Source organism: Zingiber officinale, chromosome 5A (assembly GCF_018446385.1).
Source record: "Zingiber officinale cultivar Zhangliang chromosome 5A, Zo_v1.1, whole genome shotgun sequence".
Lineage (NCBI taxonomy): Eukaryota > Viridiplantae > Streptophyta > Magnoliopsida > Zingiberales > Zingiberaceae > Zingiber > Zingiber officinale.
Window position 1 is genome coordinate 85024797 of NC_055994.1, and position 25788 is coordinate 85050584.

Sequence of the window (25788 nt, forward strand, 5' to 3'; positions counted from 1 at the left end):
GCAAGCGGCAGCAACATTCTGAGCAGGGAGCAGCGAACTTCGGCGACGATTCCGGCCATCCACCTCATCGGAGGGGTTCTCCGGTGAGATCCTTCACCTTCCAACTTCTCTGGCTTTCTGGGGTTCGGACGGGCAGAGGAAGAAGAAGGCGGCAGAGCATAGGGAGGTCCGGCAGTCCAGATTTTCCAGCAACTTCCAGCGAGGGGGTTCCTCGGTGAAGATTGCATTCATCTACGTCGTCGTTGAAGCTAGCAGCAACCGGCAGATTGCTTCTGTCCACTGGTTTTTGGGGGTTCCGGAGCCGGGTCTTCGTGTGACGATGAAGATAGTTATTGGTAATCGGAAGTGGATGTGTGAATTGTGGTTGGATTAGTTTAGATTTTTCTTAGTTTAATTCCTTAAATTGTGTTAATTTGCTTTTGTTGATGAATTGTGGTTGAATGCTTGTATTAACTTGATCTTCCATGTTTAAGTTGCACTTATTATGTTCGATTTGATTAACGCTCACAACATGTTTGATGAAATGTTTCAACCAGTAGTTAGGTTTATTTTGATGCATTTTTAGTTTGGTTAATTCTTACATTGTCTTGTTCTTGCAATTTAGTTGAGTTCTAGTTTCGATTGAATGCAATTAGGATAGATTAGTTTAGGTTTTGTTTCATGCTTTAGGCTTCATTACATTCTTAGTTTTGTTAATGCTTTATTTCATGCTATGCCCATTGATAGATAATCTTGTATTGTAGCGTGACAATGCGATGTAGGAAAATCTTCAATGGTTAGTTAGGATAGATATAGTTTTCTTTACTTGCATTGTCTTTCATTATTTAGGTTAGATTTTTATTTGATATTTCGCTATTTCGATCCTTAGTTTAATTGTGTTGATAGTTAACCCATAGCGTAGAGTGACAATGCGTTGTGGATTAATTATTGACACCTAGTTAAATTTCATTCCAGCATTAGATTAGTTTCTTTCTTGTTCTGCTTTTAATTTCTTAGATTTAGAATCAAAAACCCAAACCCCAATTCCATATTAAAAACCTCAAAAAAAATAGAAATAATATACGATCCTAAGTTTACCATCCTATCGTTACTTTCGTTGGTGGACGACCCGAGTCATTCCTATGCTACATTAGTGTAGGAGGGGTTTGGTATTTCATCATTTGATGCCCAATTCGCGACAAAATTGGGTCGAAAATCAAATTGATTCTTGAGGTAATGCTTCCAGTAAGCAATCCCCTACACTTATATCATCTTCTACAACAATACCTGCATCTTCAACAACATCTAAAGCAACACTATAAGTAGAATCAGCAATTTGAACAATTACATCATCATCACAAATAATATTAGAAAATTCTTGTGAAGAAATAGAAGTAGTGTCAGGCCTGACAAGATCTCCACAATCCACCTCTTCACTGGCTTTTTGTGTTTGCAAGTGATGAATAGATGATGCAATTTGATCTAACTGATTCTGTATATTCTGTATCCTTGAGAATTGCTGCTCTTGATGTTCTCTCATTTGTTGCATAACTTCATTGTATTTCCACATTGATTCTTCAATTTGTTCTTGTGCATCCTCATACCTATTCCGTTGCTCCATAGGTAGGTAGGACTGATATCCAAGCTGATAAAACTGAGTCTGAGGCTGAAAATAATAATTCTCCATCCCATCTCCAAAATACTGATAATATGTATCCATGGTTTCTGAATTTCCTGTTCTTACACTGAAACACTAACAAATAAAATCAGAAGACTCAGGAACAAATAAAATCAAACACATGGATATATAAACATGAAATCAATCAAAACAACAATCCTAAAAACAATTAAACATTGCATATTACAATTTCCCCGGCAACGGCGCCAAAATTTGATGTAAGCGAATCTGTCACATCCGCCAATCAAATTAGTAAATATATATTCCACTGAACCCCTTAATTAAACAATAATGTCGTAGTAACAAGCCCAGGATCGATCCGAGGAACCAACGGTAGAATGTAATTTAGGATTGTCTTTTTATTCCTATTTTTGGGGTTTTCGATATAAAAATGGAGTTGGGGGTTTTAAAGCTTTGAATATAAATCTACAAAGGAAAACACAGCAAATAAAGAGATTAACCTAACGCAAGAATGAAATCTAACAATGTGCCAATATTCCAACCATAATGCATTGTCACCCTACATTATAATTAAACCATCAACACATTTAAACTAAATATGAAATAACGAGACAGGAATAAAATCTGATCTAAAGCAAGATGTAAACCCTAACTTAGAATTTAAACACTAAACAAGTAACCAAGCATCAACTAAAACTTAAACTAAACTTTGACAAGGTAATGAAATGCTAAATCACTTGCATAAAAACATAACAAACATAAAAGGAATCTGTTCTAAGCTGTAAAAACACTAATAAAACAAAATAAAATGATAAACCAATCCATTCTCACAATCATCTAACAATCCTCACACTCTTGCCGTCACACAAGAGTGCCAAAGTCGAGACCACCCAACTCTGGACCTCAATGGAGCATCTCTACAGCGTATCAGTTCCAAAATTGCTCAGCTTAGTCGACGGACCACCCCCGACGAGCTAGAAACAACCCGGAACCAATCAAATGCCAAAAATGCTGGAAATCTGCCATCCTTGACCTCTGAATCTGGAATGAAGATGTGGACTGCGGATGGGAATTGGAAGAAGCTCAGTAACGCCGGAGGACCACCGCCGAGCGTTGCTGATGGGAATCGGAGCTCAGATTTGGAAGAACACCTCCAAATCTGAGGTGAACAGAGGTATCGCAGAAGTGGAGATTGCGCCGGAGAGAACACCCGCCGACGACACCAGATGATCGGGAAGAGCTGATGTAGAGATTATCCACCGAGGTTGAAGCTTGAGAGGATGATCGGAGAAAGGAAAGGGGCCGAAACTCGTTGAAGAAGAACGCGCGACGCAGCTGTGCGGAGGAGGAGATCGACCTGGCGCACCGAAGCTTTCCAATAAAAATCACTACTCATGATATACAATAAAATCTAAATATTGCTACAATAAAGATTGTCTCTCTAAAAAGTTCTACCACACACAAATACAAAAGGGCACAACATGTTAAAACTTTTTTTTTTTCAATTTTATTTTATTTTTTTTATTTTTCACTTCTGTTTTTTTTTTCTGATTTGCTTTTTTTTTTCTGATTTTTTTTCTTTTTTTTTCCACTTTTTTTTTTTTCAACATGTTGTGCAACATTATACAACATCATTAATAGCTCAATAAAAAGATACAAAGCATAGTTTACCTATGGTGATCAAGCATGGTTCACCTATGCTTCTCCTAAATTCCACTAAGCTATTTCTCTCCCCCACACTTAAACTTTTGACCGTCTCGGGCAAAATACTCATCATGTACATCCAAAAATATCCACATCCATGAGAAGAAAGCAAAAGAGAGAAATAAATGGAAGAGAGAAAAGAATGAAATGATGGATGATATGGATTTTATTCAAGAAACATGTGATAACAAAAGAAATGAATACAAGAAAGTGAGATAGATAGCCTTCATAAAAATCATGCAAACCTACGATAATATGGTCTCGAAAGAATTAAGCAAGTTCTAGAGTAGCATTAACCACAAGTGCATCACACATCAATAGGAATAATAGGCTCAAAAATATCCTCACTAGGTATATCAAAAATTATCATCTCAATCTACCAACATGAAATTCATTATCAAGTTGTAATTACATGCAATTCAAGAATCCAATCATAACAATAAATCATCAAATTCGACAATCAAATTTAACTAGCTTTCACAATTTCTAAGATGATAAAAAGAATGCATAGAAAATTTATTATGAAAACCGACAAAGCAAACTAAAAATGAACTACTAAGCAAAAGCAAATAATGCAAACAAAGCAAAGAAAGTAAAGACATATATACAAGCAGAAAGACAAAATAAAGTGAGATGGAACCAACTCCCTTGAATTTCTGGTGGTCGGAGTCGATTCAGTTCCAGAAGCCAATCTGGAAGTGGAATGGTTGTAGGTGAAGTGAGGATCGCCCCCTCCACCTTTGACTCCTTAAAAATTTTCTCCGGTGGACGAAGACGGTTCAGTTGGAGTGTCCACTCCAGAAGCTTCATTATTACATAAAAGGTTAGGGCTTTCTTCAAGTGGTAGTATGCATCCTTGAATGATTTACTGCAAATGAAAAATCTAAAAAATTCATGCACACTAAAAATAAAAGGATGCATTCCCTGCACACATGCTGTGTGAGATGTATCAGAAACAATATCAATATAAACAGAGCATGAATCAAAAGACATGTCACATCCACTACAATCAAAATGAACTACCTCCATGGTATTTCCTATAAATTCAGAAGAAATATCATTCTTACCATCCTGAAAGATACCTGGATGCTCTAGAATAGTGAATGCGGCATCATCTCGATCAGGTAAAGGTACTAGCTCTGGATCAAGTTCAATTAACGGAAGTGATTCTTGAGTTTCCCCTACACTTCCATCATCATTAAGTAGAATAAAAGGCTCAACCGGTGGTAGAATAATCGAAGGAAGTGATTCTTGAGTTTCCCCTACACTTCCATCATCATCTCCTATACCTGCACCATCAAGAATATTTGGAACAACAATATCATCGACAACAACATTATCAGGATCAACGACAACATCACAATATAAAAAATTAGAAGAATCATGCAGAGAAGCAGAATAAAAGTCAGGAATATCACAAACTCTACAATCCATCTCCTCAGGAATTGATGCGGTAGGTTGATCTGAATACAACTGTAACTGTGTCGATGAATGTGTTCTTGGCTTGAACTGTGTTTCTTGATGTTGCAAAAATTGTTGTGACTGCTCCCAAAAATCCTGCTCAGGCTGATGGTGTTGAAAGCAAGGCTGGTAATGTTGGGACCAATCAGAATTCCTTTGTTGTGTGTTCTCATACCTGAATCCTTCAATTAAATTATACCTGCCCTGCTGATGAGTCTGATAAAACTGAGGATCAAGCTGGCAATACTGGATTCTAGTAGGGAGTACACTGGCAAAGGAATGAACATCTTTAGCAATCACTGGTCTAGTCTCATACTGCTGATAATTTGAAGTCATAACCTCGATAAGTTCTCTGGCCTGAGTAGATGTCTTGTTAACTAGAGCCCCTCCACTAGCTGCATCAACCATACTTCTGTCCATGGGAAGCAATCCCTCATAGAAGTATACAATCAGTAGCTGATCACTTATCTGGTGCTGAGGGCAACTAGCAACAAGTCTTTTAAATCTATCCCAATAATCTTGAAATGGTTCTCCTGTGAATTGTTGGATTCCACAAATACTCCTCCGAATAACTGCAATCCTAGAAGCAGGAAAGAATCTCGCCAAAAATAATTTCTTCATCTCGATCCAGCTGGTGATAGAGTTGGATGGGAGACAGTACAACCAATCTTTTGCTAAATCTGCCAATGAAAATGGAAATGCTCTAAGTCTAACATCTTCTTCTGATATGCCAAGTGGGCTCCATGAAGAATAAATCATCTCCAAATCATGCAGATGTCTGTTGGGATCTTCACCAGAAAGTCCATGAAACTTCTGTAATAAATGTACTATTTTCCATAACTCGAAGTCTGCATCTAAATCAGAATATCTGATGCAAAATGAATCAGCTGACAAATCTGGTGCCCAAAGCTCTCTGAGAGTCTTTTCAGTGTTCTTCTCCATGTTGCTCATCAAGTCTGAAGGTCTGATCACATTGAATCTCTAAAGCTGCTAATAACACAGATTTCCTGGTCTATCCTGAAACACTCATGCAAATATCATCAAAAAATACAGAAAATAGACAAGATAACACACATGCATACAAGAGATGAAATAATCAAGCCCTTAACAATGTTTTCGAATTTTTGCAACCAAAAAAAAAATAGAAACAAGAAAAGAAAGAAAATAGAAAAAAACAATCCTAAGATTATCAAACACCGCTACTTCTCCCCGGCAACGGCGCCAATTTGATAGTGGCCCAATTTTGTCGCGAATTGGGCATCAAATGATGAAGTACCAAACCCCTCCTATACTAATGTAGCATAGGAATGACTCGGGTCGTCCGCCAACGAAAGCAACGATAGGATGGTAATCTAGGATCGTATGTTATTTCTATTTTTTTTGGGATTTTCAATATGGAAAAAGGGGGTTTGGATTTTGATTCTAAACATAACAAATTAAAAGCAGAACATGTAAGAAATTACTCTAATGCGGAATAAAATCTAATTAAGTGCGAATAATTAATCCACAACGCATTGTCACTCTACGTTATGAATTAACTATCAACACATTAAACTAAGAAATAGAATGACAAAGCATTAAATGAAACCTAATTTAGTAAATGAAAGACAATGCAAATAAAGAAACTGTATCTATCCTAACAAACCATTGAAGATTTTCCTACATCGCATTGTCACACTACGATACAAGATAATCTATCAATGGACATAACATGAAGGAAAGCATTAACGAAACTAAGAATGCAATAAAACCTAAAGCATGTAATGAAAGTCTAAACTAATCTAGCCTAATTGCATTAAATCAAAGCTAGAACTTAACTAAATTGAAAGAACAAGACGAAGTAAAAATTAACCGAACTAAAATGCGTCAGAATAAACCTAACACTTGGTTGAAGCAATTCATCGAACACTTTGTATGCGTTAAGCTAATTAAACGTAGTAAGTGCAATTCAAACATGAACAATCATATTCAATACAAGCATTCAACAATAGAACTTCAACACAAGCAAATTAACAAAATTAACAGAATTAAACTCTAAACTAATCCAACCACAATTCACATATCCCCTTCCGATTACCAATAACTATCTTCGTCATCACACGAAGACCCGGCTCGGAACCCCAAAACCGGTGGACAGCGCACAATCTGCTGGAATGCTGCTAGCTGCGACAACGAAGAAGCCAATCTTCCAACGGAGAACCCCTCTGCTGGATCTTGACTGGAAATGAAGATGGAGGTGCTGGAATGAACCGTCGCCGGACCTCCCTCTGCTCTGCCGCCTGAACCCCAGTAGGTAGAGCCTTGGAAAAGTGCCGGAGTGTGGAGGTCTCACCGGAGAACCCCTCCGGTGAGGTGGAGTTGGTCGGAATCGCCGCCGTCGCTTGCTACTCCCTGCCGTGCTCTGCTGCCGTCGCTGCTGGAAACGGAGAAGAAGAGTGAACTGAGCTGGCCGGCCGGCGGCAGTGAAAGAAAAGGAATAGAGGCCGCCGACCGGAGAGAAGGAAGGAAAGGGAGGTGGTGTGGGGAAAGTTGCTGACGCGCGTGCCCTAGCCGCGAGGAAGAAACGCGCACAGTGAAGAGAAGATCCTGTTCTGTTCCGCGTGAAGAGGTAAGGGGGAATGACTTTCTTAATGGGTTTCGGATCTTGAGGAGTTAGGTTTTGGGTTAAGGGAAAATCCGAATCCAATAACCAATAGATTAAAAGTGGACTTTTGGATATTGGGTTGAGAAGTTGAGGTTTTGAGTTAATAGGATCTGGATCCATTAAGAGGATGAAATTGGGTTTGAATTGGAGCTTCACTTCTTGGATGAACCCTTGGATGCCTTAAGCTCTAGATCAATGGTCCAGATCGCTTTAAATCATGATGAAGGGCTGGATCACTTAGATCTGAATGAAGGGATAGGATCTCACTAGATCTGAATCAACGGTTCACATTAATTCAGCTTGATCTCCTCCGTTTGACCTCCAAATCAAACCAAATTCGATCCGGTTCGACCCTAATCCATGGCTCTTTGAATTTCCTACAAAACCACATAAAAACATGAGATTAAATTACATAATTGTAGGAAATTTATATTTAAGTCCAAAATGAATTCCTACTCACAAAATATAATATAAACACCAAATTAAGCATGTGAGAAGGTAAAAATGCTAAGTCTAAGAGCCAAAATAACCAATAAAAATGCTCATTATCATACCAACTGTACAATATGAAATATCACAAGAAACTGCAATACGTATCACAATTGATACACAATTATAGACAGTTACATCATCGTAGTGGGAGGGTTGTCAAACAAACCTAAAAGATTCATGTTTTGGGAGAGTTTTTGGACTTGATCCCAAATGAACATGAGTCTGATCCCGGACATATGATGAAACACTCCAAGATAAAGATACAGCATCTTGGCAAAGAGCAATGAATACAGAATTAGAATATATGTATTCTAATAAAATCTGGAAGCTTGTGGAACCACCAAATGGTGTAAAAGCCATTGGGTAAAAATAGGTCTACAATAGGAAAAGATGGATAGACAGGAAGGTGGAAACTTTCAAAGCAAGGCTTGATGAAAAAGGAAATTTTTTCACTGGTAGTCATGCTTAAGTCTATCTGGATTCTTTTATCTATTTGACAAGTGGATGTCAAGACAGCATTCCTTAATGGAAGTCTTGAAGAAAGCATCCATATAAAGTAACCAGAAGAGTTCATTGCAAAGGGCAAAGAGCATATTGTGTGCAAGCTCAATCAGTCTATGGACTGAGGTAAAACTTCAAGATCTTTGTACATCCGGTTTATCAAAATAATCCAGACCTATGGATTTATTTAGTAATCGGATAAGTCTTGTGTATACAAAAGGTGTGATGGAAACGTAGTGATATTTCTTATACTATACGTAGATAACTTTTTTGGTAGTTGGAAACAATATCAAAATGTTGTCAGAAGTAAGAGTATGGTTGTCCAAACAATTCGATATGAAGGACTTGGGAGAATGAATATATTCTTGGGATCAAAGTAATAAGGGATCGCAAGAAAAGAATATTTTAATTATCCCAAGCTTCATATATCGGAAAAAAAAAATCCTTGCTAATTTTAAGCATACAAAACTCCAAGAAAGGTTTCTTACCTTTTTAGCATGGAGTAACTTTATCTAAAGAAATGTCTCCGTAGACATCAAAGGAGATAAAGGACATGAAGGCAGTTCCTTATGCTTCGGCTGTGGGAAGCCTAATGTATGCAATGCTGTGTACGAGACTGGATATCTATTTTACCGTGGGCATAGTTATTAGATATCAAAGCAACTCTGGACAAGGACATTGATCTGCGGTAAAGCATATATTGAAATACCTTAGAGGCACTAGAGATTACATGCTAGCTTATAAGGCAGATAATTTGTTTCCTGTGGGTTGCATGGATTTTAACATCCAATCGGAAAGGGCCAATAGTAAGTCAACCTCGGGGTTTTGTATTTACTTTAGGAGGTAAAGTCATAACTATGGAAGAGTGATAAGCATAGGTGTTTTTCTGGACTCCACCATAGAAGCTGAGTATATGGCAAACCTCTGAGGTAGTCATAAAAGCTGAATGACTCAATAACCTCAAGATAGACTTAGATATGATTTCTGGTTTGTCCAAAGATTATTACAATTTATTGTAATAATAGTGGTGCAGTAGCAAACTCGAAGAAACCATGAGTCTATAAGGCAAGTAAACACAATAGAGCGCAAGTACCACCCAATACGAGAAATCGTATAAACGAGGAAAAGTTGTTGCTGCCTAGATTGCATCAGATGATGACCTATAGATCTTTTCACTAAGGCCCTTAAGGCAAGAGCTTTTGATGGGCATGTTGAAGGGTTGGGAATCAGATGTATGGCAGCAGATATAGTAGCTTAGTCTTTTAGTATAAGTGGGAGATTGTTAGGATGTATACTAAAAGTCTAGCTTTTGGTATAAACATTTATCTAGAAATAAGAATCACATTGGTCAAATATCTACATTTATGATAAATGTAGTTATTCAATTAATTTATATTGTAGATAACATGGTGTGTGGTGTCACACACAGAGGATCATGTTATCAGTACCTTATAAATTATAAACAGTAGCTCACGACAAAAATAGAAAGGAACAAACCATTGGAAGGTCGTAGTGTAATTAGGTATTAGTTTATCTTAACTATATAATTACACTAGTACACTTAGAGTGTATTGAGTAGGACCATTAAAGGTCGTTTCTTTTATACTGACTTTATAAAGGAACAAAGACCTCAGTTATTATGGAAGTGTGTGCTCTTAATCCTAATATAATAACAAGTACATATATTTGATATTTATTTCTTTAATTTATAAATGGGTGAGATTTAGTTCGATAAATCAATAAGCCCTATAAGTTGGGAAATGATATCACTTATAGTGTGTGTTGTTGATTATAGAAGGAAACTGTGTCCTAGTAATCTAGGTTGAGAATGTCCCCAAGAGGAGCTCATAAGGATTGTCATGTTAAACCCTGCAGGTGGACTTAGTCCGACATGACGATAAGGTTGAGTGGTACTACTTTTGGACTAAGATATTAATTAAATGAGTTGTCAGTAACTCACTTAATTAGTGGACATTCGACATCTTAAACACAGGGAGACTAACACACTCATAATAAGAAGGAGCCCAAAATGTAATTTGGGATTGGTGCGGTAGTTCAATAATAGTTCTCTAGTGGAATGAATTATTATTGATAAAATTAAGTTGTGTGTTCGGGGCGAACACAGGATGCTTAATTTTATCGGGAGACCAAAACCAATTCCTCCTCTCGGTCCCTACCGTAGCCTCTTGTATATAGAAATTTATACCCACCACATACCCACCTTCTTACCCATCCAATCGGGCCGGCCAAGCTAGCTTGGAACCCAAGCTAGGGCCGGCCAAGACCAAGTGGATGAGCCAAGTTGGTGGCCGACCAAAGCTTGGGTCCCAAGCTTAGGTGACCTGCCACTAGAATATTAAAAAGGATTTTTTATTAAAATTATTTCTTGTGTGGATATCATGGTTTTAAAAGAGAGTTTAAAAAAAATTAAAAATTACCTTTTATAGCTTTCTACAAAAGATTAAGAGAAGAGATTAATCTCTTTCCTTATTTGTAGATTAAAAGGATGGTTTTAATTTTTGGTAAAAACTTTCCTTATTTGTAAATCATCTACATGTTTAAAAGAGAGTTTAAAATTTGAAATCTTTCCTTATTTGTTGATTAAAAGGTGGATTTAAAATTTTAAGAAAACTTTCCTTTTTAACCATGTTCATGATTTAAAAGAGAGTTTAAAAATTAAATATTCTCTTTTATAAGTTTCTACAAAAGATTAAGAAAAGATTTGATATCTTTCCTTATTTGTAGATGAAAAGAGATTTTAATTTTTAGAAATAACTTTCTTTTTATCCACATGTTTAAAAGAAAGATTTTAATTTATTAAATTTTCTTTTTATAAACCAATCATGAAGGGATAAAATTATTGGAGAAATTTTTATAAATTTTCGGAAACAAATTAGGAAGTTTTAATTCTTGTTTAATTAAAACTCTCCTTGATTTGGGGAAATAAGTGACCGGCCATGTTATAATGAAAAGAAAAATTATTTTTAATTAAATAAATTTTTTCCTTTTCATGGCAAAAGAATTAAGGAAGTTTTTATTTAAATTTCCTTATTTGCCAAGATCAAAGATTATAAAAGAGGGGGTAGAGGAGGCTTTATGTAAGACAACTCTATTATTCTTTTCCTCCCTCTCTTCCTTGGTGGCCGGCCTCTTCCTCTTTTCTCTTCTCCTTCTTGTGGCCGAACCATCTTGTTCTCTTGGAGTCCTTGTGGTGGCCGGATCTAGCTTGGAGAAAAGGAGAGAAAGGAAGCTTCGTTCTTGCATCCTTTGGAGCTTGATGGTGGTGGTCTAACCTCATCCTTTCTTGGAGTCATGTGGTGGCCGAACCTTGTAAAGAAGAAGAAGGTGCCTTGGTGGTTCTCGTCTCAGAAGATAGTTGCCCACACAATGTCCGGGATTAGAAGAGGAATACGGTAGAGATCAAGAGGTCTTTCTAAAAGGTATAACTAGTATTTTTCTTTTCCGCATCATACTAGTTATTTTTGGAAATAATACCAAATACAAGAGGCATGCGATTCTAGTATTTCGAATTTGTTTTCGATGTTGTATTCTTTTGTTTTTTATTTTCCTTGTGATTTGATTGTTCTTTTCGGTTGACCTAAAGTTATTTAAGGAAATTAAATATTAACTTTCCTTAAAAGGCTTTGTCTAGTCGGTGGTGGTTGTTCCCATATCCAAGAAGGTCATGTGCCTCGCCACGTCAGTACTGGAAGCCAATTTTGGAAATTAATATTTAATGAAATTAATAACCTGGGTGATTTGGATCGAACGTGTTAAGTTCCGCAGGAGATCCAAGTCTAAACCTAAAAGAACAAATAGATTAAACTTTGGATCAAACGTGTTAAGTTCCGCAGGCGATCCAAGTTTAATTTAAAAGAACACATGGTAGCTAGGAAAAAGTTCAGACCTTTGTACAAAATTTTTGTACAGTGGAACCATTAGGTTTTTCGAGTAGCAACCAACACAAGCTGCCTAGCTTCACTCACTTGGTCTTTCACTTGACTTCACTCACTAGGATTTTCCTTCTGCCTAACATCCTAGTTAGGACTTCCCAGTCAAGTATCTGGTCAACCTTAACCTACTTGACTCTTCTTCAACCAACCTGATCAGACCCTGATCAGAGGGGAATTGCACCAAACAATCTCCCCAAATGAACAACTGCACCTGCACTTATCCATATCATCGAAGTCTTATATTGTCAAACATCGAAATCCAAACCAAGACTCAAGCTTGGTCAACCAAGTCAACCTTGACCTGAGGGATATTGCACCAACATATGGGACTTTCATTTGAATCATGTGTGAGTATACCAAGTGGTATATGCTCAAGGATGAGTGTTAAGAATAATGAAGGGTATAGGACCTTCGTTATTGTGTTGTGAACAACGAGTGAAGTTGTAAAAAACATTGGGTAACTCTTCAGGGGGAGAGTTTTTGATGTGTGCCAATAGGGGAAGAATGTAGAGTTTAAGTTATGTTTTCATTACCTAAGAGGGAGTTTACCCTCTATAAAAGGAGGAGAATGGAGGAAATCCTTATTGATATATTGGCATGAAGGAGGTTGAGGCTATGAGTTTAGCCTAACTTAAAGGAGATATTGTCAAATATCAAAAAGGGGGAGATTATTGGTGCAATATTCCCTAGGTCAAGGTTGACCTGATTGACTGAGCTTGAATTGGTTCAAGCTCGAGTCTTGATGTTTGGGTTTCGATGTTTGACAATACATGGAGATGATACATGGAGATTGCAGGTGCATCTGTTCATGTGAGGAGATTGTGAAGGAGAGTCAAGTAGATCAAGGTTGACTAGATACTTGACTAGAAAGTCCGGGTGAGTGAAGCCAGGTGAGAAAGTCCTAACTGGGAGGCTAGGCAGAGATGGAAAGTCCCGGTGAGTGAAGTCAGGTGAAAGTCCTAGCGAGTGAAGCTAGGCAGAAGGAAAGTCCTGGTGAGTGAAGCCAGACAGATGAGAAGTCCTAATGAGTGAAGCTAAGCAGAAGGAAAGTCCTAGTGAGTGAAGCTAGGTAGAAGGAAAGTCCCGGTGAGTGAAGCCAGACTGATGAGAAGTCCTAGTGAGTGAAGCTAGACAGAAGGAAAGTCCTGGTGAGTGAAGCCAGGCAGATGTGAAGTCCTAGTGAGTGAAGCTAGGCAGAAGGGAAGTCCTGGTGAGTTAAGCCAGGTGAAAGTCCTAGTGAGTGAAGCTAGGCAGAAGGAAAGTCCTGGTGAGTGAAGCCAGACAGATGAGAAGTCCTGGTGAGTGAAGCTAGGCAGATGAGAAGTCCTAGTGAGTGAAGCTAGGCAGAAGGAAAGTCCTGGTGAGTGAAGCCAGGCAGATGTGAAGTCCTAGTGAGTGAAGCTAGGCAGAAAGGAAGTCCTGGTGAGTGAAGCCAAGCAAGGAAAATCCAGGTGGATCAAGGTTGATCGGACACCTGGTGGAGATAAGTCCAAGTGGGTCAAGGATAACCGGACACTTGGCACGAGGAGAAAAGTCCAAGTGGGTCAAAGGGATTGACCGGACACTTGGTGAGGGAGTCCTAGTAGGTCAAGGGTGACCGGATGCTAGGCATGATGTACCAACAAGTCATGGTTGACCGGATGTTGGTTTAGGGGACTTTGGACTTGATTTTGGGCAAAAATCATGAGTTGGATCGATCAGCCGATCAATTGGCTCATGCCCAATCGATCGGCTGATCGATTGGGTGAGTCTTCGTGACAAGCCTCCTCCCAATCTATTAGTGGATCGATTGGGAGAAGCTCATGATCGCACAGAAAACTCTAGATCGATCGGTCGATCGATTCAGAGCCTCCAATCGATTAGCCGATCGATTGGGAGCTGTGATTTCACGCGATAAGCCCTGGATCGATCGGTCGATCGATCCAAAGCCTCCCCAATCGATTGAGAGCAATCCAATCGATTGGGATTCGACCGTTGGCGCTGGATAAAGACGTTGGCGTGCGATTTCGTCGGTAGAACTCTCGGCTTTCTTCTCCAGCGACACCAACGATTCCACAGCTTTTCCACAGAGTTCTCACCGTCAGTTCTTAAAGATTCTTGGAGGCTTGTGCTGGTGCACGTCCAAGTTAAGAGGCGAGGAAGAAGTTAGGATTAGGGTTTCTTGTGCAAACTTGTAAGATCTTATTGTATTTTGTTTCCCTTTCCTTTCTTCTTGTACTGAGAGCTTGTAAGGCTTCTCCGCCTTCGGTAGTTACCGAAAAGGATTGTTTACATAGTGGAGAGTGCGTGAGTGTGTGGATCCTTGGACTAGTCACCTCTTCTTGAGGTGGATACCAAGTAAATCCCTAGAGTTAGCTTTGTTGTGTTATCTCTTGTATTTTCCACTGCTATCATCTTGAAGAAACAAGCAACGACGAGCACGAGATCGCGCCGAGCTATTCCCCCCCCCCCCCCCTCTAGCTACATTTTCAGTCCCAACACTAAGTACCCCTCACAGTCTGTCCCTCAGATTATACAAAAGAAAGTAAATTATGGAGTAAGCTTATAGCCAACTGTCAAGAGGCTAAGGGGTGAGAAAAGTTTTTTTCCCAATAATATGCGTCCACTAAAAATTGATTACTACTCATTATAGTAAATTTATCCTCCTCTAACCAACTGAATACACCATAAAAATACCAAATATGTATTATAACATCTATAATTCATAACTCTTGTAATATAAACATTTTATCTCTAATCAACATTAGTCCATCTCAATAATATCATAGTATAACATCTACACATAATATTAGTCGTTATAATATAATATATAAATTTATTTTTACCAATATTAATCAGTATTGTATTATAAACACTACAAATCGATCAAATAATTATTATAATAACACTAAAAATAAGAACCGTTTTAAAAAAAAATAAAATATATAGAAACAGCTGACGAGATATCATTTTAATAATAAATAATACTAAAAATAAGATCCGTTTCAAATATATATATATATATATATATATATATATATATATATATATATATTGATACGAATATGATAGGAGGGGGTAGAGAAGAAATAAGGGGAAAGAAGGAGGGTATTTAGGTCTTTTCGCTAACTAGGACTTTAAGTGGGGTATGCACTGTAGCATGCAGGAGGGAGGTGGGTTTTTCGTGGCTGGTTTTCCGCCGCCACAGTAGCTGGTTTCTTCCTTCTCCTCGCGTCGACGTCGCCGGAGCCGAGGTCGTCGGCCGCCTCTTCTCCACTCCTCTCCTTCTCTTCACCACTGGCCGCTACCACTCCTCCCTTTCCCTCTCTTTCTCTCCGCCGCCAACAGGGCTGCTTCGTGCGTGTTCTAGCCGCCACCAACAGGGAAGAAGGTCTTCTCCCTCTCTCTCGCCGCCAGCCCCTTCACGCGAGGCTCCTCGCCGGCGCCGGCCAACAGCTGCCACTCCACCTCTCCTCCAAGCCACCATCACACGCCGGAAGACACCATCCCCACTGGACCAACCTCGCTGCCCCCGAGCACTCCTCGCGACGCCGCCGCCTGACCGGCCACTGCTCCTCTCTCCTTCCTCTCTCGCTGGTAGCAACCTCTAGCCACCTTCACCGCCACCTTCACAACGTCGGCGACAGATCCTCCCTCTTCCTCTTCCTCTCCACAGCGAAGGCGACTGCCCCTCCATCTTCTTCCTCCTTCTCCTCACAACGCCGGTCACAGCACCGCCTCCTCCTTCCTTCTCCTCACTATGCTGCCATCCTCCTCCTCGGCTGTCGTTGCTTCCTCTCCTGTTTGTGCATACTACCGGCGACGCCAGCAGTCGGCGCCCATAGCCGCCAGCTGCCGCCTTTTGGACTGCAGTACAGCCAAGCATGGTCTCACCAGCGGTCTCCTCCAGGACGCCGCAGCGTTGCTTCTCATACTGCTTCATCTCAGGCCACTTCTGGATCGCCCGCATCGTCGAGTATCGTTGATGCGGGTCGGACCTCCGAGTCCGCGTTGTCGCTATATTCTGTCATTACTTGTATGATATTTTTTATGTCTCGGTCTGCATGCCGGTGTTTTGTCCCGGTCTGCGTACCGGTGTTTTGTCCCGGCCTACGTGCCGATATTTTATCTCGGCCTACGTGCTGATCTCGTTTCCCAGTCTGTATGTTGACTTCGTGTCTAGGCCTGCGTGCCGTTAGTACCCTCGGCCTGCGTGCCGGTATTATATCCAGACCTGCAGCTCGTCCTCCGGGTCCGTGCTTCGTTCAACATCTCGTCGTCAGGTCCAGCTCTCTAGCCTGATCGGAGTCATCTACTCTAATGGGTCGCGACAACTCGAGCCGCGTCCCATCCGAGGGCGCCCCCCTCGGCCAGGGTACGTTCCTCGTTCATATTTCATATGCATTTTCATTATTTCATGGCTTAGTCTTATACTCATATATTCGTTGGATCTGCCTCGAGCATCGGGGTACCGGGGGATGGGTCAACCCGGTCGCTAACTGCATGTAACGTTGACTAGAGGACTTTTGAAGACTTGGTCAACACGGGAGCCATCTCAGCACACCCCCCTCCGGGACATCGTGACTCGGTCAACATTTCATCCACCTCATCTGACGATCCGTCTAACTCAGCTTCCGGACGGGATGATATATAGAAATAGTGAAACAGTGAATGAGATGTCCTTTTAATAATAAATAAAAATGAGATTAATTTCAATGAAAAGCTATGTGTTTTTTTTTTTTAATTTTTGCCTAATATTATTATGTACAGTGAGATTGATAAAAATATCCTCTAATCATTGCAACTAAATTGGTAAAAATATATGTGTTTACTGTCTAATGTCTAATTCACCACGTTGCTCCTGCATTCCCGCTCCGCCCTAGGAAAATCACCTTCCACCGCACAGCACAACGTAAACAGGGAGGTAGCGCATCGTTATATTAGGAGCTTCCTCTTGCATTTCGTTTATTCAAACTTAGCTATCATTTTGCAACGATGGACTCAGTGTCACAATCTTTTCCTCTAGCTGCAGTGGCCGTGGACAAGGATAAGAGCAGCCAAGGAGCCTTGAAATGGGCCCTCGATAATGTCGCAGTCAGGGGCCAAACCCTCATACTCATTCACGTCAACACTCATGCCGTTTCACGTAAGCTGTTTGTCTTATTGCTGCATTCCACAACTTCTCTAGAAACTAAAAACAGAGTAAGATCTAATGCCAAAATTCAACATAATTAATGCAGCGGATAGTATACGCAGGGAAATACTTACTCCTTTTCGATGTTTCTGCACCAGAAAAGATGTGAGTCACTAACTTCATTCCTCTAAATGCATGAACAGAAAAAGAATTTGCAATTAATCATCTCTGCTGATCAACAGATCAAAGTCATGGATATGATCTTGGAGGGCACTGACGTAGCTAAGGGCGTAGTGGAGTTCATCTCTCAGTCGGGGATCAACAAACTAGTCGTCGGAGCATCGAGAGGAGGCTTTGTGAGGTATCTTAACATTCTTCTAAAGCACTGCTCGAACGAAGTTTCTCACTGTCTGCATACTACTACCAGATCATTCAGAAACTTGGACATCAGCGTCAACATTTACAAAACCGTGCCTGATTTCTGCACTGCTTATGTGATAAGCAAAGGCAAGCTCTCCTCTGTTAAAAATGCGATCCGACCAGCTCCGGCCGTTTCGCCTTTGAGAATCCAGCTCCAGAAACAAGCCAACGCAGATCAACCAAGTCAACAGGAGAAGAAAGGTACGATGATCGACTTAACTTGTCATTTGGCTCGACTAGTTTCACGAACAACTGAAGGAGGCATACATTTGTCAGGTGATGCTGCAGCTTCGACTCTCAATCTGAGTAAAGAAACAGAATCAATCAGGTAAGATAAGCAACATGACAGACGTGTAGGTATCTGTTCGTCCTCTCATCTCGCCTCTCTGTTTCAATGCCTTCGAACAGGTCACCGTTGACGAGAGGGACCTATGGATTTAAGTCCGATGTAGATTTGACGTCGGGCAGTGACATATCGTTTGTAAGCAGTGGGAGGAGGAGCACTGATCAGGTCTTCCCTCCGAGGATCTATTGCTTGCCTGACAACAACCTTGCTCACAGCTTCGAGTCTCGACTATCGCCTCGCAAGTCTGTGGGTGTTCATTCCGCTATGAACGGGTACTCTTTTTCTCAGGAGAGCTTTGCATCTGACGCATCGGTACGTGAATACAGTTAGCAAAAGAAATCTAGAAAGCACAAAAAGTTCTGTGCATGATCGAGGAGATGAAATGCATGCCTTGGAACTTGCAGGAATATCAAGAAGCAGAGATAAATAGACTGAAACTGGAACTCAAGCAGACAATGGATATGTACAACGCAGCTTGCAAGGAAGCGCTTCTGTCTAAACAGAAGGCAAAGGAGCTCCATCACTCGAAGATGGAGGGGAAACAGAGACTCGAAATCGCCCGACTCGCGGAAGAAGCCGCCTTGGTTCTGGTAGAGAAGGAGAAAGCAAAGTGCAAGGCAGCATTGGAAGCAGCCGAAGCAGCCCAAAGGAAGGCGGAACTGGAAGCGCATAAAAGGAGAGAAGTGGAGATAAAGGCCATGAAACAATCCGTCGACAAGAATCCCTCGAATTCGTTTGTGCAAACGGACGCGAGGTACAGGAGATACAAGATCGAGGAGATCGAGGAAGCCACAGAGTACTTTGCGGCGGACAAAAAGGTTGGAGAAGGAGGGTACGGTCCCGTCTACAAATGCTATCTCGATCACACGCCTGTGGCCGTCAAGGTACTGCGACCGGATGCGGCCCAGGGGAGGTCTCAGTTTCAGCACGAGGTTGAGATTCTTAGTTGCATCCGGCACCCAAACATGGTCCTCCTCCTCGGTGCTTGCCCGGAGTACGGTTGCCTGGTGTACGAGTACATGGCGAATGGGAGCTTAGACGATCGCTTATTCCGGCGGGGGAACACGCCGCCCATTCCCTGGCAATATCGGTTCCGCATCGCCGCAGAGATCGCCACGTGCCTTCTCTTCCTCCACCAAACGAAGCCGGAGCCTCTGGTTCACAGGGACTTGAAGCCTGCAAACATCCTGCTCGATCAGAACTACACCAGCAAGATAAGCGACGTCGGCCTGGCCCGCCTTCTCCCGCCCTCCGTGGCAGACCAAGTCACTCAGTACCGCATGACGACGGCGGCCGGGACGTTCTGCTACATCGACCCGGAGTACCAGCAGACGGGCATGCTCGGCACCAGGTCTGACATTTACTCATTTGGAATCCTGCTGCTGCAACTGATCACTGCGAAGCCTCCCATGGGGCTGACCCATCAAGTGGACCGCTCGATCGAGACGGGAACGTTTCGACAGGTGTTGGATCCCTCCATCCAAAATTGGCCGATCGATGAAGCTTTACGGTTCGCCAAGTTAGCACTCAACTGCGCAGAGCTGAGAAGGAAAGACCGGCCGGACCTAGGAACAGTCGTATTGCCGGAGCTCAATTGGCTGAGAGCTTTTGGGGAAGAAAACACGCAGCAATTCGCAGTGGACAACAACGTCGGCGCCTCATCGTCACACGATCGATTTTCTGTGCAGGTAATTAAGGTGTTCAGTCCCCTACACTTGAGCTGCATGTCACTAGATTGAGCTTCCATGACGTTCTCTTTTGTTTCCTCCAATCATTCAGGATATCAGGAGTGGCCCTTTGCATCAGCAATCAGGATATCAGAGCTCCAGCCAATTTAGCGGATCGTCGATCAACTGAAGATCGTCGAGCACATCATGGGAATATTTCAATATATCGTTGAACACAAATGCAAATATTGCCTCTCCATGCACACTAAGCAATCAGTTAGATGTCAAAAATTAAGTTGTGAAGATTGTAATATGTGCACAGTTCTAAATCTATGTTGGATCATTTTCACTGTTTGGCAATGTATAGCTGTAACCGCATGATCTCAGTAACTTAAGAATTCAACTAAATCTGCATGCCCTGGAGAATGTTCTTCATTCAGTTAAGTAGCAACTAAATGGTCGCATGCTATTCTTGTATCTGCATTAAAACCACCACAAATACAGTGACTTCACAAAGCATTGAGAAGAGTACGAGATCATGCTCTCTAAATGCTTCAAGCACTTACTAAAGCTCTACTTAAAAAATAATAATAATAAAAATAATAATAAATTTAATTAGTCTTATTGATGATTAGTACTGAGATGATCAATCCAGTCCCATGAAATTTTTCATTAATCATCAGGATAAATCGAGAAGTGTTCGTGGTGGATGACTTAGAAGTCCAGTAGAAAAAAAAATCCTATAAATTTATCATAATTAGGGTAGAGATCAAATCGTAAATATCGGGATGACAACTTAAAAACCCTGTCGTTGTCCTATAGCCCCGGGGCTACTAAACCTCCACTAGCAATCATGTAGAATAGAAGATCAATCTCTTCGAAAATAAAATAGATGATCCATGCACTACTTTGCTGAGCATGATCACCTTAATTAGTTAATTAGTGGATAAAATTTCGATGAGACTAGCTTTATATAGGTTGTTCTTATTAATGGAAAGAATTGTTTTTTAAATTTGTTCTTATCTGTAATCCTAATTTAGGTCTAGCTATATAGTCTATATGTAGGTCCCATGGACATATAAAGGGTAAGTGGATGGAGATTTGTCATTTAAGATCGTAGAGTCGAATCTTAGAATTAACGAAGCGTAAATCCTTGCATCCTATATAACTAACCCCACCAATTTACTTGTTTCCTCAGTAATCGTGATTTACTTCCTCCGTTTTAATCTTGGAAAGAGACCATGGGATAGACCACTTATAATTACGACTGAATCATTTTCATGATCCAGCCACAATTGATTGTGATTTCTCTCTAGGTTTACCATCTCTCATATTGTAGTTTGAGTCAAGACGGGTGGCCAAAGGCCATCTGGAGGTTGTCGGCAGTGGGCAAGTAGCCAAGTTGTTGGGTGTCGTGCTAGGGGCGGCCTCCGACCACCCGTCCCAACCCAAACTATAATTTAAGGAGACGGTGAACTCTAGAGAGGGATCACAATCAATTATAGTCAGATTTGTACCATGATCCAATCATAAATTATAAGTTATCCATCGCCTAATTTTTTTGTTATTTTTTTTTAACCAAGAGATCTGACCTCGACTGAAAGGGGCTTTACCTTTTTTCCAATTATATAGTTTATATGTACCTATTGTAATATTTTTTAAAAATAATTATAAATATTACAATTTTCAAAATCTCTTTAACATTTAACCATTTTTTGTAGGGTGTTAAACTAGTTAAGCCCGAGCTTTGATGTATTCAAACTTATTTAATACGGTAATCGAGTCAAGCCTAGCCTAACTTAAAATGAACCAAGTTTTTGAAATGATTGTTCAAGTTTGACTTGATTTATTTTTTATGAACTTGAACTTGTTTGAAGCTTGACTTGTTTAGATGTTATCGAGCTCTCAATTCAAGCTTGGTTCAAACTTGGCTTGAGCTTGGTTCAAACTTATTCATTTAGATGTTATCGAACTCTCAATTCAAGCTTGTTTGATTATTTAAAAATTTTAGTTATTTGATTGGTTATTGAACTTGATAATTTAAACTTATTTGTTTATTTTATTTTATTTTATTATTTATTTAGTATATTGAAAAGAGTTTTATTAATGAATATGATTTGTGAACATTATTCACGAACATTATTCACAAACGTGTTTGTTTAGTTTAAGGAGTTGTTTAAGTTTGTTTGTTTAATTAATCTTATCTATATTGAACGAACATAAACAAGCTCTTATCAAATTGTACACCAAGGTTGTTCATGAACGCTTGGTTCATTGACCATCCTCATTTTTAGTCAGTGATTTAATTATGAATTATTTAAATATTAAGGGGCTTTTGGCAAATCAATCCAACTATAAATGCATAGCTTCCTCCCAAAGAGCGCTTAATTACAGACCTTCCTCTGCCATGGAACTTCTTTCTTGCTTGAGCAAGAAAGCTAACAAGAAACTTTCTTCCTTAAAAGCTTGTTCATGGCGTTCGCTGTGCTTCCTCTTCGACTTCTTCCTCTTCCGCTGCGACCCCTTCTTTGTTCAAATCTGCTACTTCCTTCTAACTTCCTTTTTCGGCTTCCTCGCGCTGAGGATTCTCACGCCGAATAGCAACGCTGAGCAGGGTCATCCTAGGAACTTGGACTTCTTCTTCATGTCGGTCTCCGCCGCCACCGTTTCGAGCATGTCCACTGTGGAAATGGAGTCCTTCTCCCCGGCCCAGCACTGGGTCCTCGTCATCCTCATGTTCATCGGCGGCGAGGTCTTCACCTCCGTGCTCGGCCTGCACTTCACCAACCTCTAGCTAAAGCGCGAAAGCGAATCATCGTCGTCTAGTAATTCTACTTCCATTGACAAATCTCTCAAGTTCCTGGGCCATGTCGTGTTCTTTTACATCCTCTTCGTCAACCTGAGCGGCGTCTTCCTCACCTTGCTCTACTTCTCGCTCGTCGCTGACGCGAGGGCGGTGCTGCGGATGAAGAAGATTAAGGTCATCCTTTTCTCCATCTTTGTAACGGTTTCCTCCTTCACCAACTGCGGCTTCACTCCAAACAACGAGAACATGGCGGCCTTCAAGAGCAACTCTGCTCTGATCTTGATACTGATCCCTCAAATCCTAGCGGGTAACACTCTGTTTCCTCTCTGCTTGAGGCTGGCGATTTGGGTGATGAAAAAGACGACGAAGAGGGAGGAGTTCGGGGACGTTCTACGGCGACCGGAGGTCGCGGAATATTACAAGCACTTGTTCCCTCGCTCTCACTGCGCCTATTTGGCGCTCACGGTGGCCGGGTTCGTGCTGGTGCAGCTTGTTCTGCTCTGCCAGCAGGAGTGGAGCTCGCCGGAGATCTTCCACGGGATGAATGCGTTCCGGAAGTTGGTGGCCACTCTGTTTCAGTCGGTGAACTCCCGGCACGCCGGCGAGTCAGTGTTCGATATCTCCAAGCTGTCTCCGGCGATCTTGGTTCTCTTTGTCGTCATGATGTGAGTCTCCAATCTAAATACCATGATCTAAATTGCAGAAATCTCTACAAATTTGCGAATTTGCAGGTACCTTCCTCCGTATACTTATTTCATTCCAGAAGAAAGAGATCCTCCTGCTTGGAACTCTTCCAACAACAGACGAAGAAAGTTGCTTCTGCGGAGCTTGCACCTCTCTCTGCTATGTTTTCCGGTCATCTTTGTCATCTTCATCAGCATCACAGAGAGGAAATCATTTTCGATAGATCCTTTGAATTTTAACATCTTCAACGTCGTATTGGAAGTCATCAGGCTAGTTTTTTTTATTTTTCCTTTTCCATTTAAATTAATATATAAATCAAGCACAATCTGTTGGAACAGAAAAAATGAGGATGAGATGAAGTGGTTTAGTTTTGATGTTGCAGTGCGCATGGAAACGTAGGGTTCTCGATGGGTTACAGTTGCGATCGGTTGATAAGATCCGATGGAAGGTGCGAGGATGTATCGTATGGATTTGCAGGGAGATGGAGCGGCAAAGGGAAGATGATCCTGATGGTGGCCATGCTTTTGGGAAGGCTGAAGAAATTTCAGATCGAGGGAGGGAAAGCATGGAATTTTGGTTGAAAAATAATTTTGTCAATTATGATTAATGCCGTAAATCAAAGAACACCATCTTTATTGTAGCAAAAGCTAATTAGTTTCAAAACAATTCTATATAGCTATAAATTCAGGAGTGGTTTATCACTCCGTCCCAAATTAACCAAACTGTTGATCCGGTTCCATCCCAAATTAACTGACCGTTCAAGTTTTTTTAAAATTTATTTTAAATGTTGGAATCAAGTTTTTTTTAATACAGGTATATATATTAAAAGAAATGTATTGATACTAAGACTTAAAGTCAGGTCTCCTAAATTAGAATTTAATATCTTAACCAATTAGAATATAACTACTAATATTTTTATATGTTAATTAATTATTTAATAATTAATCAATAGTTTCTTTTATTATATTGCTATTCTTAATCATTAGGAGCAAGTAAGATAGATATTTGTTTATTTATTACTAATTTATAATAGTTTATCGATTAATAATTTAGTTAATTATTTAATAATTAAATAATAGTTTTTTTTACTATATCTTTATTATTATTAAGTCTAATATGAAGCTCCAATAAATAATATATATAATCCTGTTCGAAAATCGTAGAGACAGAAAGTTAGAGATATGACTACTATGTTGACTGGATATAGACCAAACTTCGATCTGTAAGTACAAGAAATGGCAGTGCCCAGCTAGGGAAGGGGTCTCTGACGTTGGCCCTCCAACGCTCAAGTCAGTCACCGGCACGAAGAAGAAAGTGGAACAACAATAGCACAAGTGTAAACAAAAAGTGAATAATATGTACCTGTGTCGGTGTACAGACCTCCCTTATATAATGCTCTGATGGGCGATGTGCGTACTTTTTGAGGCATGGGCACGTTCTCCCATTGGTCGCAGACATGTTCTTCGATTGGTCCTGGACACATAGTCATGGACACATTCTCCAATTGGTTGTGGGCACGCCCTCTGATTTGTCGTCGTACGATCTACTTGTTGACTAGGCCCTGTGTCAGCGCTCCTAAAAGGATATCTCGAGACACGTCAATGATCCCTCTGATCGACTGAGTGAGGAAGCTACTCAAATTAAACTCTTCCGCTCGGTCGGCCTCGGCAGTTCTTCCTTGTGGTGATTGGGTATAGTAGTTTGTCTCCTTCCGCTCGGGCCAACACTCCAATCTCCTTAGCGTTCTGCCGCTCTGTACTAAGAGTCTGGCGATCTTACCATATTGTTCCGAGCTAAACGGGTGGTCAGCTCGGACGGGCATGTTGTCGATCGGACATAATCTGGCTCGACTAGCCATTGTAGTTAACCTCCGCTCGACCTCTATAGGTCTCGGTAGTTAGTTTTCGTCCGACCGGACTAACACTCCAGTCATACACACGCTCCTCTGCTTTACGACAACCGTCTGATGGTCTTGGCTGAACGAGCGCTTTGCTTGGTCATAAGGGTTTGAGATACAAACCTAAAACCAAGAAGGATGTAGTCTCTTACCATAGGGTTCCGTATAGCTATGGAACCAACCATAGGTCTAGTGGACAAGCCAAAAATACTAGGGAGGTCATCCCTAAGAGTATTTTTGCAACAAATGTGACTAAGACTTCTAAGAAGTCTAAGAAAGTCACAAGGGAAGCAATCCCTAGAGTTGACCTAGAAAAGGTGACCAAGACTTCTAAGAAGCCAAACAAGGTCACTAGGAAGGTATCTAGGGAAGTTATTCCTAGTGAGTACCTAGAGCATCCAAGGAGCACCAATAGATTTTGGGTTCCTAGGAGCATCTTCTCTACCCCATAGATGGGTTAGAGAGTGTCAACTCTAAGTGAA

General features: G+C 40.7%; 5 protein-coding genes across 6 annotated transcripts; 4 read left to right on the top strand and 1 right to left on the bottom strand.

The window, feature by feature from the left end:
* Positions 1-3586: 3586 nt before the first annotated feature.
* LOC121980822 lies at positions 3587-5267 on the bottom strand. 2 transcript variants are annotated; one of them, XM_042533052.1, is made up of 2 exons: positions 4405-5267; positions 3587-4190 (listed from the first exon to the last, which is right to left on the bottom strand). In XM_042533052.1, exons 1-2 carry the CDS (start codon positions 5201-5203, stop codon positions 4159-4161), a joined length of 831 nt encoding a protein of 276 aa, XP_042388986.1. In that variant the 5' UTR covers positions 5204-5267; the 3' UTR covers positions 3587-4158. The 2 variants fall into 2 exon arrangements, with proteins under 2 accessions (XP_042388986.1, XP_042388985.1); XM_042533051.1 differs by having other exon boundaries at positions 4390-5267.
* A 12377-nt stretch (positions 5268-17644) lies between these two features.
* On the top strand, positions 17645-18238 carry LOC121982970 (U-box domain-containing protein 52-like). The gene is made up of 2 exons (XM_042535967.1): positions 17645-17847; positions 17914-18238. The coding sequence occupies exons 1-2, from the start codon at positions 17678-17680 to the stop codon at positions 18236-18238; spliced, it is 495 nt and encodes a 164-aa protein (XP_042391901.1). The 5' UTR covers positions 17645-17677.
* A 62-nt stretch (positions 18239-18300) lies between these two features.
* Positions 18301-20064, top strand: LOC121982969 (U-box domain-containing protein 35-like). Its single transcript, XM_042535966.1, has 2 exons — positions 18301-18564; positions 18657-20064. The coding sequence occupies exons 1-2, from the start codon at positions 18301-18303 to the stop codon at positions 19989-19991; spliced, it is 1599 nt and encodes a 532-aa protein (XP_042391900.1). The 3' UTR covers positions 19992-20064.
* Positions 20065-22326: 2262 nt separating this feature from the next.
* LOC121982971 (probable cation transporter HKT6) lies at positions 22327-22730 on the top strand. The gene has a single exon (XM_042535968.1). It carries the CDS (start codon positions 22327-22329, stop codon positions 22711-22713), a length of 387 nt encoding a protein of 128 aa, XP_042391902.1. The 3' UTR covers positions 22714-22730.
* LOC121979724 (probable cation transporter HKT6) lies at positions 22717-24049 on the top strand (the record flags this gene model as incomplete). Its single annotated transcript, XM_042531706.1, has 3 exons — positions 22717-23390; positions 23457-23678; positions 23792-24049. Coding segments are annotated over 3 exons (1095 nt in total), but the record flags the coding sequence as incomplete, so codon positions are not given.
* Between the last annotated feature and the right edge of the window lie 1739 nt (positions 24050-25788).

What these genes read in the sequence shown, in the direction of transcription:
- LOC121980822 (XM_042533051.1), bottom strand. Translation starts at nt 5,203, where the DNA reads ATGGACAGAAGTATGGTTGATGCAGCTAGTGGAGGGGCTCTAGTTAAC. An exon ending in TCCAGGTATCTTTCAGGATG is followed by an intron (nt 4,191 to 4,389) that starts GTAAGAATGATA and finishes TTTCATTTGCAG; the next exon opens with TAAATCATTCAAGGATGCAT.
- LOC121982970 (XM_042535967.1), top strand. Translation starts at nt 17,678, where the DNA reads ATGCATGAACAGAAAAAGAATTTGCAATTAATCATCTCTGCTGATCAA. An exon ending in TCGAGAGGAGGCTTTGTGAG is followed by an intron (nt 17,848 to 17,913) that starts GTATCTTAACAT and finishes TACTACTACCAG; the next exon opens with ATCATTCAGAAACTTGGACA.
- LOC121982971 (XM_042535968.1), top strand. Translation starts at nt 22,327, where the DNA reads ATGGAACTTCTTTCTTGCTTGAGCAAGAAAGCTAACAAGAAACTTTCT.
- LOC121982969 (XM_042535966.1), top strand. Translation starts at nt 18,301, where the DNA reads ATGCCTTCGAACAGGTCACCGTTGACGAGAGGGACCTATGGATTTAAG. An exon ending in GCTTTGCATCTGACGCATCG is followed by an intron (nt 18,565 to 18,656) that starts GTACGTGAATAC and finishes TGGAACTTGCAG; the next exon opens with GAATATCAAGAAGCAGAGAT.